This window comes from Equus quagga, chromosome 9, assembly GCF_021613505.1.
Source record: "Equus quagga isolate Etosha38 chromosome 9, UCLA_HA_Equagga_1.0, whole genome shotgun sequence".
Classification (NCBI taxonomy): Eukaryota; Metazoa; Chordata; class Mammalia; order Perissodactyla; family Equidae; genus Equus; species Equus quagga.
In genome coordinates, this window is record NC_060275.1 from 19,017,052 (window position 1) to 19,032,356 (window position 15,305).

General features: G+C 43.9%; 1 protein-coding gene across 3 annotated transcripts in view; it reads left to right on the top strand.

The window, feature by feature from the left end:
- Nucleotides 1-15,305, top strand: part of ATP8B1 (ATPase phospholipid transporting 8B1) — a 112,251-nt gene that overhangs the window by 46,865 nt on the left and 50,081 nt on the right. For all 3 annotated transcript variants that reach the window (XM_046671721.1, XM_046671720.1, XM_046671722.1), the window contains one exon: nucleotides 6,213-6,415. In XM_046671721.1, the coding sequence (XP_046527677.1) occupies nucleotides 6,235-6,415 (181 nt within the window). In that variant the 5' untranslated portion in view covers nucleotides 6,213-6,234. The remainder of the gene's footprint in view (nucleotides 1-6,212; nucleotides 6,416-15,305) is intronic.

The following is a 15,305-nucleotide window of genomic DNA, read 5'->3' on the forward strand; positions in this document are numbered from 1 at the left end:
CTGTGGACCCAAAGAAGCCTTTTCTGTCATGAGTAAGGGTCCCAACTGAATTGTCCCTTAGTTTTACATTAGTTGTCCCAGGTTTCTAGGCTTTAGTTTGGGAAATAAAAAATTTAACCCTGTTGGGTCTAGAAACAGTAATCATGTTGTTTCTGTAACATTATAAAGTTTAGATTTCATCTAGATCTTAGATGTGTTTATTACTATTGCTTCATGAGATTCTTTGTCTAATTACAACTGTCGTCAGTCTTGTCAGATTTTACTCTCAAGAGTATTAGGCAGATTCCAAACAGAGTGTGACATGTGTCTGAACTAACTGGGATAATAGAGAAGATTGCTGCTGCGTCTTAGATGGGGCTCTTCTTTGGAATTACTTGGACATCATAGTGGCCATATGAGGTTCCCTTCTGTGGTGGGTGTAGTCTTTGAGTCTTTGTCTTTCAAGAAAAAGGGAATGGAAACCAACATGTGCATTGCCTCTACTCTCTGTTGGCTATTGCTAGGATCTTTGACAACCATTAGTTATCTAAACTAATCCTCACAATATTTGAAAGATAAATATCCACCTCCTCTTTTTTTTTTTTTTTTTTTTTTTACAGATGGGAAAAAATAAACTTTCAAAATGTTAAATGACCCACCCAAGTTATAAACTAGTGAATAGTAGAGCCAGGATTTGAATCTAGACCCATGTTCTTTCCAATAATTTGCGCTTCTTCTCAGCCTAGGCAGGAGCTAATTAAGGATGTTTTCTTAAGGTCATAGGACCAGGAGAATCCTTGAATGCTATATTACATTGATGAATTAAAAAAAAAAAATCCTGATAAATCTTTTGTCCCTTTGCTCTAACATTTATTCACATTTACATTTGGTGCCATGATTATAACACATGGATTAATGATGAAATACCACTTTGAACTGAGTGTGGATGTTTAGAAGACGCGCAACCACAGCTTTTCTCATACGAAATGGGAGGTGATGGTGTGCTGTCCCACAGGCACCTGAAATTGTGTATCTTCTCTAGTCACACAGCTGTGTAGCAGTTGAAGCAGTACCATTCCCAGTCAATAGGGCAACTGGATTATTTAGGGACAATTTTCTACCACTACACCAGGTAGTTTATTTTGCATTCCCAAAGCATGCATGATTTGCCCTGGTCAGCAATGACTTTATCTGGTTGTTGGCATTTGACGCGCACTTGTTTTATTGCTGTCTCTTATTATCTTTCATTTTAGTCTCGGGATCAACAGACTTTTTCTGTAAAGGGCCAGATAGTAAATATTTTAGACTTTGAAGCCATATGGTGTCTATCACAACTATTTAACTCTGCTATTGTAGTGTAAAAGACAATACATAAAGGAATGAACAAGGATGTGTTCTAATAAAACTTTATTTACAAAAACAGGTGGTTGGCCAAATCTGGCCCACAGGCTGTAATTTGCTGACTCTCACCTAAACTGTAAGCTCCCTAAGGACCGAGGCAAAAGTGTCTCCTGTGTGGCAGACACTTGCCGGGTGCTGGGGTTATAGTGATAAACATGAAAGATAAGAGCTCCCTTTGGATTCCCTCGGTACCTGACCACGAGGCTGTTTTAGTTTTGTGTGCATGGCGAAATCACAGGCAGTAGTCTTTGGATGGCCTTGAATGAGTCAGACGCCGAAGAAGCTCCATCTTGTACGACCTTTGAACTTGGTGTTCCTGTTCTCTGTCATCATTGCTGTGAAGCTTTCAGCCCTCGTCCAGTGGCTTTTTGGAAGTCCGTTACTGGGTAGTAGGTGTGAACTGTGGAAAGGTGTGAAAGAACCTTTCATAAGACAACTCTGTGAGCCCCTGAAGACTTCATTGAAAGTTTATTCTTTCCCTAGATCTTTGAAAGTCAGCTATGCGGTAGGCACTGAGGATTCACTGATAGGACTCTGTTCTTAGAGAGCTTGTGGTCTGGTGGGGGAGGCAGATGATAAGTAAGGAAAAGCAAATGTATATTTACAAATCATGGTGCGTGTGAGGAAAGAAACAGAAATGCAGGTGGTCAGGAGGCCAGTGCGAGCAGGAAGAGGAGGGCAATCCCTGCTCAATACCATCAGTGCAAGTGGATGTTGAAGTTGAGACCTAAAGTGTGAAAAACAGCAGCCGTGCAAGGAACTGGGAGAAGAGCATTTCAGGGAGTAGGAAAAGCATATGCAAAGGCCCTGAGGTATGAAAGGCTTTGCTTACTTAAGGAACTGAAAGCAGAGCCCTGGGGCTAAGGAGTAGTGAGGAAGAAGAAGCTTGTAGGAGTGTGCAGAGCTCTCAAAGCTGGGGGAAATTTGGATTTAATTTAAAGTAAATTAAGTAGTGTATTAGTTTGCTTTAGTCTGCTTGGGTAGTCATAACAGAATACCACAGACTGGGAGGCTTAAACCACATATTTATTTTCTCACAGTTCTGGAGACTGGAAAGTCCAAGATGGAGGCACCAGCAGAGTTGGATTCTGGTGGAGCCTCTCTCCTTGGCTTGTAGACACCCGCCATCTTGCTGTGCCCTCACATGGCCTTTCCTCTGTGCATGCACAAAAAGAGAGAGAGCTCTCTGTTGTTTCTTTCTCTTCTTATAAAGACACTAGACCTATAGGAACAGAACCCATCCCATATAACTTCATTTAATTTTAATTCCCTCCTTAAGGGCCCTATTTCCAAACACAGCCACATTGGGGGTTAGGGCTTCAGCCTTTGAACTTTAGGGGTTGCAATTCAGTCCATAACACCCAGGAAGGTTCTAAGCAGGAGAATGGCCTGACTCTGGGGACCTTGTGGAAGTTGATTGCAGGAAGTCCGTTAGAATCCACTTGCGGCATTTCAGGAGAGAGATGCTGGTGGTCTGAAGCAGGGCATGGCTGTGAAGGGGAGGAGGGAATGGACTGGAGGTGTGTGTTGGGCAGAAATGACTGGCCTTGCTATGTCTCGTGACTGTCACACAGAGTTTATTTATCTGCATCCCTCGATAACCTGGAAGTCTCTAAGTAGTTCTTGTCCCGGGTCTAGTGCGGTAGTCTGCACCTAGCAGGTGCTTACGGAGGTTGAGTAAATGCACAGGTGGCTGCAATGTGCTGGAGCGGTGGGAACAGGCATTCTAACATTTCCAAATCCATATTATATATTGTAGTGCCTGCCTTATAGGGATCTTGGTTTAGACCTGGAAAGCTTCCTTATGTTACTTAGGGCTTCAAATAAATGATTTCTTGATTTCTTCCTGGGGGCCGGCCCAGTGGTGCAGCGGTTAAGTGCGCATGTTCCACTTTGGCGGCCCGGGGTTCACTGGTTCGGATCCCGAGTGCGGACATTGGCACTGCTTGACAAGCCATGCTGTGGCAGGCATCCCACGTATAAAGTAGAGGAAGATGGGCACAGATGTTAGCTCAGGGCCAGTCTTCGTCAGCAAAAAGAGGAGGATTGGCGGCAGATCTTAGCTCAGGGCTAATCTTCCTCAAAAAAAAAAAGGAGATGATTTCTTCCTAATTTTTCTTTGATAGTCCTAAGATAACAGAGCTAAGCTATTCCCGTGTGTCTGCATTACACCCACATACAACAGAGAACTTCCAGCTTAGCTTAGGCTCCCTGGCCCTGCTTTCCAAGTTGGCTGCACAGATCTGCCTGTGGTGGATGTTCGGACAGTGAGTAGTTGCTTTTGTAAGGCCTTGCTTACTTTGGATCACGTGCTAGTGGTTGTCGAATTCATTCCTTTCTGTTTGTCAGTTTCCTCTCTCAACCTTGGACTGGATCCAGTCTTAACCTGGGAAATAAGCGTGGAGGTGCTTGGCAATAATGAGGACGAAATGATTATTTACAAAAAGTTTCTGTAAAAGGTACTTAATGCCACTGACCTGTACACTTAAAAATGGTAAATTTTATGTTACGTATATTTACTACAGTAAAAAAATGTTTCTATATGGTGCTTTCAGACTTTTCAGTATTTTATACGCCCCTGTAAAGGAGAGATCAGATCCCAACTGTGCCACGGACCAGCTGAGCCTCAGTCTCCTTATCTGTAAGATGGCAGAATAATGTCTTGCAGGGTTGTCCTGCTTGACACATAGTTGGTGCTCAATAAATGGTAACCACTTTTATGGTTTTTGTTTTGAAAGATTTCTGGTGAAAGTTTTGCCTTTGTGGGTTTGGCACTTTTAAAAAGAGTGTATTGAATTTAAATATTAGCTAAAGCATAGATGACAGTATATTACAAAGCCACAAGTAAGGCCATTTAAACATGTGTAAAATCCCACAAAATAGTCATATACAAACCCACAGAAAATTGGGAAAGAGGGAAAATGTTTTACTCTGCAATTAAGAGGTTTTAAAACTGAATATGCCTGTGCTTAATTGTACTCATATTTTATAGTAGTCTCATATTTTACTTCCCAACGAGGGGCAAATGCATTTTTTTTTTAAAGATTGGCCCTGAGCTAACATCTGTTGCCAATCTTCCTCTTTTTTTTTTTTTCTTCTCTCCAAAGCCCCCCAGTACATAGTTGTATATTCTAGTTGTAGCTCCTTCGGGTTGTGCTGTGTGGGACCCCACCTCAGCATGGCCTGATGAGCGGTGCCATGTCTGTGCCCAGGATCCAAACCCTGAAACCTGGGGCCACTGAAGCGGAGCACACGAACTTAACCACTCGGCCACAGGGCCGGCCCCCGGGGCAAATGCATTTTAGAAGTGACTTTTGGAGATGGAAAAAGCCTAAAGGGATAGCTCTCCACACTGTTCCGTTTGTTATTATAAATAACATTTTTTCTAACTGCGGAAATAATTGTTAACAATAACGATGCTAAGGTTTGAGTACTTAACCGTAGACTGAATACTGAAGCGAACACTTTACATGCATCATCTCCCTTAAAATCATGCTTGGCAATTGTTGAAATTTTGGAAAATGAATAAATATGTATTTACACAGTTGTCAATCATTGGACATCTAGGTTGCTTCTGAGTTTTACTGTTTTATATAATAGTGGACAAAATTCTCTTTGAATATTTGCACATTTCCTAGATGTACACTTGTGGCTATAAAAATTTAGATGTCCAAGATGCTAGATTTTGGTACAAAGCTTGCAAATCAGCTAAATCGTTTCACTCAAGGAAACTTACGCTTGATTAAAATATGTAACAAACTGTAACACAAAAATAGGATATAGAAGATCTCTTTTTTCCTGGGAAATTTTGATAACTATTGTACAAGTTATTCAGCGTCCCAGAGTTTTGGTTTTCTCACTCTGTGGGGTGGAATAACAATAATGTCTTCACCATGGTGGTGTGGGAAGTTTCAAGGAGCCGATGGCTATACAGCATTTCATGCAGGGCCTGGCGTGCAGTTACCATTAAGTAAATGTGAGCTGCTATTATTAACAAGATTGAGTACACGGCAGAGTGATGCTTATGTAAATAATGCCAGGCTGTATGTGTATTCTCACGAATGTGAGGTATTTGTGTAAATATTTTCCTAATGTAAAAATAACTATGGTGATACTTGTCACTTCTATGCGTCACTTCATACAGTGATATACACACAAGTACGAATTCCAGATACAGGGAGCAAGTGGTGGCAGTTAGGAAAATAGTCTGGAGAGTGCTCCCAGGAAGTCATTAGTAAAATTTGAGGACCTAAGCTTGTATTTAAAATGTATCACGGAGTAAAGGCTCAGAATATTAGCGTTAGCAGAAACCAGATATCTTACGGCAGTAGTTTTCAAACTTTGTCAGCAATCCACAATAAGAAATTCAGTTCCATTAGGATCCACAATGCAAATAAATGTGTTTGTCTGTCAGTTTCATAAAACTTTTTCACCAAACAGTACCACTTATTGCTATGCATGCTGTATTCTGATATTTTATAATCTGTTTCATTTTATTTTAATGTTGGTTGTGACCCACTAGATTTATTTCATTGTACAGAAACCCACAATTTGAAATACTGCCTTAAAGTTTGTATACCATTGTTTAAAAAAAAAAGTTTGCATCCATCTGTTTTTTTGTTGTTAATTCTCACCCAAGCATTTAATCAATAATGAATGGTTTTGTTCTTATTTGCATGATAATTTGAACTTTTGGGTGCTATTCACACATATTTACATATTAGTAAGATAATGTTCTGTTGGAAGGGCGTTGTAACCAGGTGCAGGCAGAATTCAACCAAAAACTGGGCAAGAGTCATAATTCACTCTGGTTTCTCTTTCTTTTAAACCAGATAGTTCCAATTTGCCAGCAGGATGGATACAGAAAGAGACTCAGAAACAACATTTGAGGAGGATTCTCAACCTAATGACGAAGTGGTACCCTACAGTGACGATGAAACAGAAGATGAACTTGAAGACCAGGGGCCTGTGGTTGAGCCGGAACAGAATCGAGTCAACAGAGAAGCAGAGGAAAACCGGGAGCCAGTCAAAAAAGGTAACAGTTGCTGGGACCTGGAGCCTCTGTCGGGTCCCTGCGAATCCTCACATGGGCAGTGGCACCGGCCGGTTGTAGATGGTCCAGGAGGCATCCTCTTCTCTTAGGATGCAGCTGGGAGAATGGCTGATGGGCTCAAACAAGTACGTGTCGTCCTCAAGATGTAAGGCTAGTCAACCATACCTGACGAGTTCTACGGAGAAAATAGGTCTTGGTTAGTGTCTATATTTTTAGAAGGGAGTTACAAGGAGGAATTTGCTTGTTACTGCACACAGGAACCTTGGAGTTACCATACCTTTTGTTCAGTCATTTGTGAATATCAAATGGTTTGGGCTCTCTATTAGGAAATTTTTGACGGGTTTCTGCTTGCCGTGAGGGGCCTGTTATACAGCAAACGGTGCTACCTGCCCAAAGTCAGGGCAGTTTCAAGACAGGGTCTAGACCAGAGGTCAGCTACCTTTTTCTGTTAGACAGTAAATATTTTAGGTTCCATGGGCCCTATGGGCTCTGTCAGACCTTCTCAGCTCTACTGATGTTTCTTGAAAATGGCCATCGACAGTCCATCATTTAGGATAACAGAACGTACCTTACTTTTCCGATAATACTTTTTTCCCCGTGGCTTCTCTATTTTCATTTCCTACTGGTGCTCCCCCGCTGGCAAACCAATGTGGTCTTTTCTGGCAGCTCTTCTGCTCCATGAGGAAGCAGATCCTTTTCTCTTTGGACCCCAGATTTGCTCTAGATTTTAGGTCAAAAATGGTTCCTCCACAGCCCCTCAAATTCCAGCTAAATAACTTTAGTTTCCCATTCACAGAAGTCTCCATGAAATTATTCTGTTTCTGGCTCCTTAGATGCATCTCTCTACAGGCTCCATCAGAATAACCTCTGGTTTTTTTTCTTGGTTCCCTAAAGTCCCCATCGTTGCTGGTCTGTGCGTCCAGGTCTGCCAGAAGTCTGCTTCCCTGAGGTCACTCCCTACCTAGGCTCTCCTTCTGGAGTTCTGCTGCCTGGTTAAACTGAGTTTTGTTTGTGGGGTGGTTGTATTTTTTTTTTTTTTTTTTTTGAGTTTTCACCTGTAGAAAAAATGACAAGACATGAAATCCAACTTATCTAATGATTTTTCCTGGTCTGGTCAGAGGGTGCCTCTCTTCAGCCATTCTCTGTGGGGAGGTTCTTTTTTTTTTTTTTTTTTTTTTTTTTTATTTTTTTTTTTTTTTTTTTTCTCCCAAAAGCCCCCCAGTACATAGTTGTATATTCTTCGTTGTGGGTCCTAGTTGTGGCATGTGGGACGCTGCCTCAGCGTGGTTTGATGAGCAGTGGCATGTCCGCGCCCGGGATTCGAACCAACGAAACACTGGGCCGCCTGCTGCGGAGCGCGCGAACTTAACCACTGGGCCACGGGGCCGGCCCCTCTGTGGGGAGGTTCTTGATGTGGGGGAGTGCATAGGTCCATGTGGGCCCCCTCCCCCTGCAGGCTCTGAAACCTGGTGAGGCCAGCAACTCATGTATATCGTTTGCCCATCCTTGGCTCTCCATGTCAAGCATTTAGAATTATTAGACCTTACTGTGGATTTCTGGCTGTAATGTTAGGCTATTGATTATTAATACTTAAGTGCTTTCTGCCTCAAAGCAGAAGGTACTAAAATCATGATAATTGAGCTAAATTAAAATGGAATCACTGCCAATTTGAACAGGAATGTGGCCTCTGTCGTAACAGGTCCTGGCTGGATATTGTTCAAATGGGGATAAAGCCGAAGTAGCCTGACAAGTTAGCAGGGGAGTTCTACTTGATTGCCCAAATAATGAATAACATGTTTCTTCCTCATTCCTTCCCCCACTGTACTTCTGAGTTTCTTATCACAATCTTAGAATCTCCACCATGTGCGGATAGCTGATGAGTTGGCAGAGAATTGGCTCGGTGGGGTTAAGGTGAACGTTACTGTTGGTGCTCAGTGCCACTCTATCAGATGTGGGATCCAGGATGCAGCCAAGGGACCAGGGTTGGTTGTCTGCAGAAATGTCAGAGCAACATGTAGAAATTCTCATGTCTGGTTTTTCTAACTCTGTCTTCACATTCTGGTGCTCAGGGCCCTTTCTTGATCCTTCAGTTTGCAGGTCATATTTCTTGTAGATTTCTACCCTCAGCATACAGGCATTGAGGGAGCTTGACTTGATCTTGACTCTTCATAGTCTTTTCCAGTGGTGGCTTATATTTCTAGAAGAATTTGGTGGTTCTCATTTCTCAAAACCTCTGTCAAATGACTTTGCCTGTGACTTTAAAAAATCTTATTATTCTAACACCTCTATCTGCCCTTGCCAAACACACAGAGGACATTTAGCAAGTGCTGGAATTCTCTTCCCCCATTCCTACTTCTGCCGTGCCTTCCCCACAACCAATCTGCTTCCTCTCCTCCTCTCTCCCTCCTTTCTTCCTCTGCATCCCTTTTCCCTTCTCTTAACTTTTTTCTCATGTTCTCACTTGGCCGTTTTTCCAGTTAAGCCCAATGTCGCTCTGACTTTTCTTTTTAACCATCATCTATCTGTCTTGACGTTTTACATAAAGGACAGTTTCTTCCAAGAATTCAGTTCTTTAGAACACCAGAGCATGAGTCACTCTGTGAAGTCCCGTTGGGTTGAGTAACACCAGGGGCCAGTGCCCGTTGCAGAAGAGCAGTGCCTAAAAGTGCGTGAACCACATTCATCTCTTTAGCAATACCGTCTTAGTGCAGAAAGTCGGTTTTCTTTTTTTAAAGATGCCCTAACCCAGCTGAGCTTTAGATGTTAAGCAAGTGTTAGGAGAGACCCACTGCAAATGCTTTCTAGTCGAAGGACCTTTACTGTGTGCTGTGAGAATCAAGAACGAGTGTAAACATGCTGTTAGAATGTGCCAGGGAGGAAGAGAGAGGCCCACAGATTTTACCGAAGTAACTTTACCCTTGGTTTACTTTGACAAAAATGAGCGGGAATGTTTTTTGTGCTGTGGGATGAACACTCTCATTTCCTGAACACACTGGAAAAGTATTACTCACAGTGTATTCTGGGAAACACTAGTTCTGCCAGATGCTCCAGGATGCAAAGATTCTATGGTCCCTGAGACCGGAAACTCCGAATTCTATATATATCCTCTTCTTGGAGTTGAAGGTTGTTTATTAGCATAAAAGCATCTAAGAAGTTCTGGCTTTAAAGAAACCTGTTTGATTTTATTCAGTCACTGGTTCCTAAAATTCCTTCTAGAAGGCTAGGATTTTTTTCTAGCTTACCACCTCACCATCCTGGTCTCCCTAGATCAACTCCTTGGGTAATTCTGTGCCAGTCAGGAGCCAGCCTAGAGATGAAGTCCTTGGGAGTAACTGAGTGCTCTGGAGAGAGTTCCTGGATCATTGCAAATTGGCTCTTTCTTCTGAGCCTGGGGATGGAATGAGAAAGCTGTCTCCTGCTTCCTCGGTAGCATTGCTTAATTGATGAACTCTCCCCTCTTCCTGCTCTGGCTGGCTTACAGATACACTCACAGCTTCCCTCCTACAGCAGATTCTTACCTGAGTCCTGCTTTCTGCCTCGAGCTAGTGTTATATCTCCTGTTCTCATAGCCAAGCTTCTGGAAACCCATTTCTCCACCACTGCATCCTCCCGTTCTCCTGGGTTCTTCCTCTCTGTGGGCTGCCCCACTGCCCTATGGATAACACTTTCTTAAAGGTCACCAAGAACCCCGGTGCCAAGTCCAGTGAGCTTTTTGTCAACCATCGTCTTTCAATCTCTGTTGTTCCTGAAGGGCTTGGCCTTTTTAACAGGCTCTGCTTCAGGAAATGCTGAGCTCCTTGGCAGATGATGACACTCTCTTGTCCCAACACTTCTCCAATTTCTCCTTCCTTCTGGCTACTCTTGCCCCCTCCTTCAAGTATTCACATTCCTGTTTGTACTCTCTTCTCTCTCTACAGGCCTTCCTTTGGCAAGCTAATCTCCTTTAGTCTGCCTCACGTACCACATCTCTGTGCGGGACTCTGAGAGGCGATGTGCGTGGTGGTGAAGAGGGAAGATGCTGGACGCAGACTGTGTGGCTTCCAGCCCTGCCTTCCCCACTTTCTAGCTGTGTGCGCTTGAGGAAGGGACTTCCTCTCTCTGTGGCTCAGTGTCCCCTGCTGTAAAATTGGCCTAATGCCAGTACCTAGTTCATTGGGTGGTTGTGAGGATTAGATTAGAAAATAAACGTAGAGGACTTGGAACAGTTTCAAGCATGTAGTAGGTACTCAATAAATAGAAGCTGTTGTCACACACCCCACCAGTGCCTCCCTTAATGTCTTTCACATCAAACCTAAAGCATCTACCCCCACACATCTTCTCCTCTCTCATGTTTGGATCGTCAGATCTTCTTGTCCCCCCATGTCCTTTGGGGTATTCAGATGCTCCTGGACTCCCCAGGCTGAAGCTACAGAGTCATTCTTTTCAACAGATCCTCCCGTCCCCAAATCCAGGTACAGTGAATAGATGGAGAGATGAATGGGATAAACACAGTTAATTTTCCCAGCAATGAGTTTGCCCACATACTGAAGACATTTTTGGTGATTTAATGTTGTCCCTGCCTCTGCCATCTTATAAGTCTTTCCCATGAATCCAGCCTCTCGGCTTTCTCTTTGTTTGTAGACCTGTGGACACATAGGCTGACCCCACCCTCGTGCTTTCCTATGCCCCAGTGGTTTCTCAGATAAAATCTTAGATTGGGTCTCAGAATGTTCGGCACGCCTGCAGGAGGTCAAGGCATAATTCTCTTCAAACAGAGAAGACAGAAAACTGTATTTATGGGAAAGTCCATCCAGGCACATATAAAACTACAGGGGCAAAGCTAAAGCTTGCAAAAGAGCCTCACTCAGGGCATGACTTGGTCTTTACATGAATTTCATGAATTTCTGCTCCAAGAGCTATGACAAAGGAGTTGGCCCTGGTTAGGGCTTAGGGATGGCTTCCTTGTGAAAAAGCCGTGCCTGAGCTGTCAAATGAAGAATGAGGAGGAGTTAATTAGGGGAGGGGAGAGGCAAGAGGGTCCCGAATACGGACTGCATACTGAGTCTCTGTGGCAGGAGGAAAGGTGGCATGCCTGTGGCACATGGAGGAACTGAAAGTAAGCCTCAGGGAATGAGGATGTCATGAGAAGAGAGGATTAATGTGTGCTCACCCACCTCTTTTTCAGCACCTATCACAGTGTAATTTAAAAACTGGGTGACTGGTTGTATGTTGCCCATCTTCCAGCTAATATGTAAGTGCTACCAGGGCCCAGGGTTCAATCTGTCTTATTCCAAGCTGATGTTGGCGCACCAGCCTCTGTGCTTGGCATGTTGTACAGGCTCAGTGGACATTTGTGATGAATGTATCGGAGTGTTTCAACAGAGGTATGAATGGGGAACCAGGTGAGCTCTTCAGTGGCCTTCCCTGGTCGAGGAAGGCTTCCTGGAGGTGAGGACACCTGAGCTGAGTCCTAAGTAAGTGTGAGAGGTAAATCGACCCTGGTGGTCTCAGGAGCAGGGCGTTCCAGGCTGAACCATAAAGGAAGGCTCAAAGGAGTTGAGAGTTCAGGAAACTGCAAGTCATTCTTGGAGCCTAGATGATAAGATGGGGCAGCGGCCATATTGAAGAGATTGGACGCTCTCCTGAAGGCCTCAGGGAGCCATTAAAGCATGGGCTGAAAATAACATGGCTAGGTGTGCAGTGGCCTCCTCCCACTACGACCTCTCCATAGCCAGGTTTGGTCTTATCAATCCAGTCTTCATCATGGAAAAAGACTTCATTCCACTTGGAATCTGACTCCATCACCTTCCCTTGGCTGCTCAGGCCCATATGATTTGGCCCTGTCTTTCTCTTCTGACTAGGCTGGTTGCTTGGGGCTTGTATCCTTACTCACCGTGTTCCATCCATCCTATCCTACTCTCAGTTCCTAGTTCACACAAGCATTTTTCTTCCCCATGACTTTCCAGCCACTCTTCACAGTGCCCAGGGCAGCCGCTCACCTGTGGCTCACTCCTTCTCACACTTCAGGTCTCAGTGTAGGCATCACCTCCTTAGAAAAGCCTCTCTGAGCCCCACTCCCAGCCCCAGCCTGGAGCAGACTCCCTGTTATAGGATCTTAGAGCCCCTTGCACTTCCCTTTATACCCCTGAGGGCATTTATGATTATGTCCTTGGATGACTATGTGGCTAATGAAACTCGCTCCCACTAGACTGTTGGCTTCATGAGAATTGGTGGCCATGTCTATCCCATGCAGAGCACATAACAGGCACTCAATAAATATATGTTGGGTACATGAATTTATCGTAGAAATCCCATGTTGGCAGCAGTGGGGAGAAGGGAGTAGACGATAATCCAAGTAAAAAGTGGTGAGGACCTAAACCAAGATGGCCAGGATGGAGAGAAGTGGACAGATCATGGTATATGTTAAGGATTTGATATTCACAAGTCCCATTAGATGTGAGGGTCAAGGTAAAAAGAGGCCTGAGGACTGATTTCTGGCTTACACACCCCAGTGGATATTCCAGTCATCTATTGCTGCATAAAAAAAAATTCCAAACTTACTGGTCTAAAATGACCGTTTCACAATGTTTACAGATTCTGTGAGTCAGGAATTCAGACAGGACTTGGTGCGAATGGCTTGTTTCTGCTCTAGGATGTCTGGGCCCTCAGCTGTGAAGCCTTGAACAGCTGAGGTGACTTGAACCCCTGGGGCCTGGAATCATCTGGAAGCTTGTTCATTTCTATGTCTGGCACCTGAGCTGGATAACTCAAAGGCTTGATTGGGTCTTTGATGGGAGCACCTCCACATGGCTCAGGCTCCTCCCAGCATGGTGTGGTGCTGTCATGGGGATGTCCTAAGAGGGACCATTTGGAGAACTAGCATCCCAAGAGATCAAAGCAGAAGCCGGTAGAAGAATTTGCACAGCATCACTTGTGCTCTGTTTTCTTGGTTGCAAGAGAGTCACTGAGGCCAGCCCGATTCAAGGGAAGGGAAATTAGATGCCACTTCTTGATGAGGGAGTAACAAGGTCACACTGCGGGTTGGGAGATACTGTTGCGGCCACCTTTGGAAAGTGCATTCTGCCTCAGTGGATAATGGAGCCATTTGTGGAGATGAGTAATGGGAGGGGGAGACCCTTTGTATGTCAAGAAGAGGACTGTTTTCAACCTGATGAGTTTGGGATATCCGTGGGACATCCACTGGCGTGACTGGCCAGCCGGCTAGAAATATAGGATGAAATGCTAAGAAATGACCAAGAATGGTGCTCCCTTGTCTCTAGGAAGTGACAGAATTGTAAATTCTTAAACATGAGGTAATAGACAGCACTGAGCTTTAGTTCCCAGACTGCAATCCTTAGTGAGAGTAGTTGATTGACTTTTGGGTTTTGCTGCACCCATGTAAGTGGCATATCCTTTGGGAGAGGGTGAGTTCAGGTACCTGTCCCCACCCCTCCATAAGCACACATGCCTACTGCCACACGGCACAGTCATGTGCCAGCACCAGGGCTTCCTGGGGCTATACTTGCCCCATTTGCCCACCTTATAGTGCTTGTGAGGTTAACAAAGATGCCTGACTATGGTGTATTAGACTGACTAATTCTGATTCTACAGCTTTGGAATTGAAGATGATTCAGACAGAGGCTTCAATGTCATTACTCTTTTTGTTTTTTGTTTAAAGCCAAGTAATACTGTGAACAAGACCATTTAGGGGATGCTGAGCCACTCACAGAGCAGCTTGTCAGGGCCTTTGAGGCGCATGCCTGTGAACGTAGGCTGAGCATGCGCAGCTATCTCTTTGTTAGAGGCAGTCCTCAAAGACCTGGGTTGCTTGCTCTCTGTACTTGAGAATACAAAACTGCGTTTCCTTCAGAGTCTTTTCCAATTTAGAATTTTGTTGTTCAAAATTCTGTTCAGGGGTGACACGATCATTGGTTGGCAGTATTTAAGATGGAATATTTAATCGTTAAGATTTAAAGGCATCACCACGTGAGCATCAGGATGTACAGAGGAAGTTCTCTCTCTTCAGCTTCAGATTGGATGTGAAACAAGCGGAGCTGTAGGCCTGATGAAAGTGGTACCTTCAGAGACGAGTTCGGAATTAAGGGTGTGGATCTCTAGAGCATCAGTGAGTGAATTTTTATCTGGAATCAAAAGACCTATGAAGCTAGTCCACTGCAGTCTGTAAATCCTAGGAAATCCATGAATCATGCTTAGGAGCTATGTTTTCCACTCGATTAGATGCATTTTGAGTGTTGACACATACTGCATGTGGGAATTCCACTCTGCCTACTTCTTTTCTTTCTCTGATCAGCTGTGAACTGCCGTCTGCCACTTCAGCCTTAAGAGTACCACGGGAACTTGCAGCTTGTAAAATAAAGAGTGTGTGTGTGTGTCGGTCGAGGGTAGGGGGATGTCCCTGCACTGGATGATTGTAATGGGGGAGGGGTGATGAGGCTGTGTCGTCTCGTTTTATGGAACTTGCTTTTGAGGAATGTCATTTTATGACCAAACCTCGAGGAAGAAGCTCTTGCTCATGGAGACCTAATGCGCTCTTGTTTTTCTTACTGCCAATTTGGAAACTGAGTCTCTGCAGTAGGTTTTTTATGGTAGCAGTCCCCCTAGGAAGACCCTCTCTCCCTTCCTCCTTGGAGATAATAACCTCTATTCTCATTTTTATAATAATAACTCTCTTGATTTTCTGTATAATTTTACCACCTAAATATATATCCCTAAACACTGTAGTTTGCATGTTTTCAAACTATGTGTATAAATGGAATCATACATTTGGAAAGATTTGAATGGAATATAGTATGTATTTATGCATGTCTGGCTTTATTCAAAGATATTTTTAAAGATTTACTCATTGTTGAATGTAGTTGTGGGTTTTTTCCAT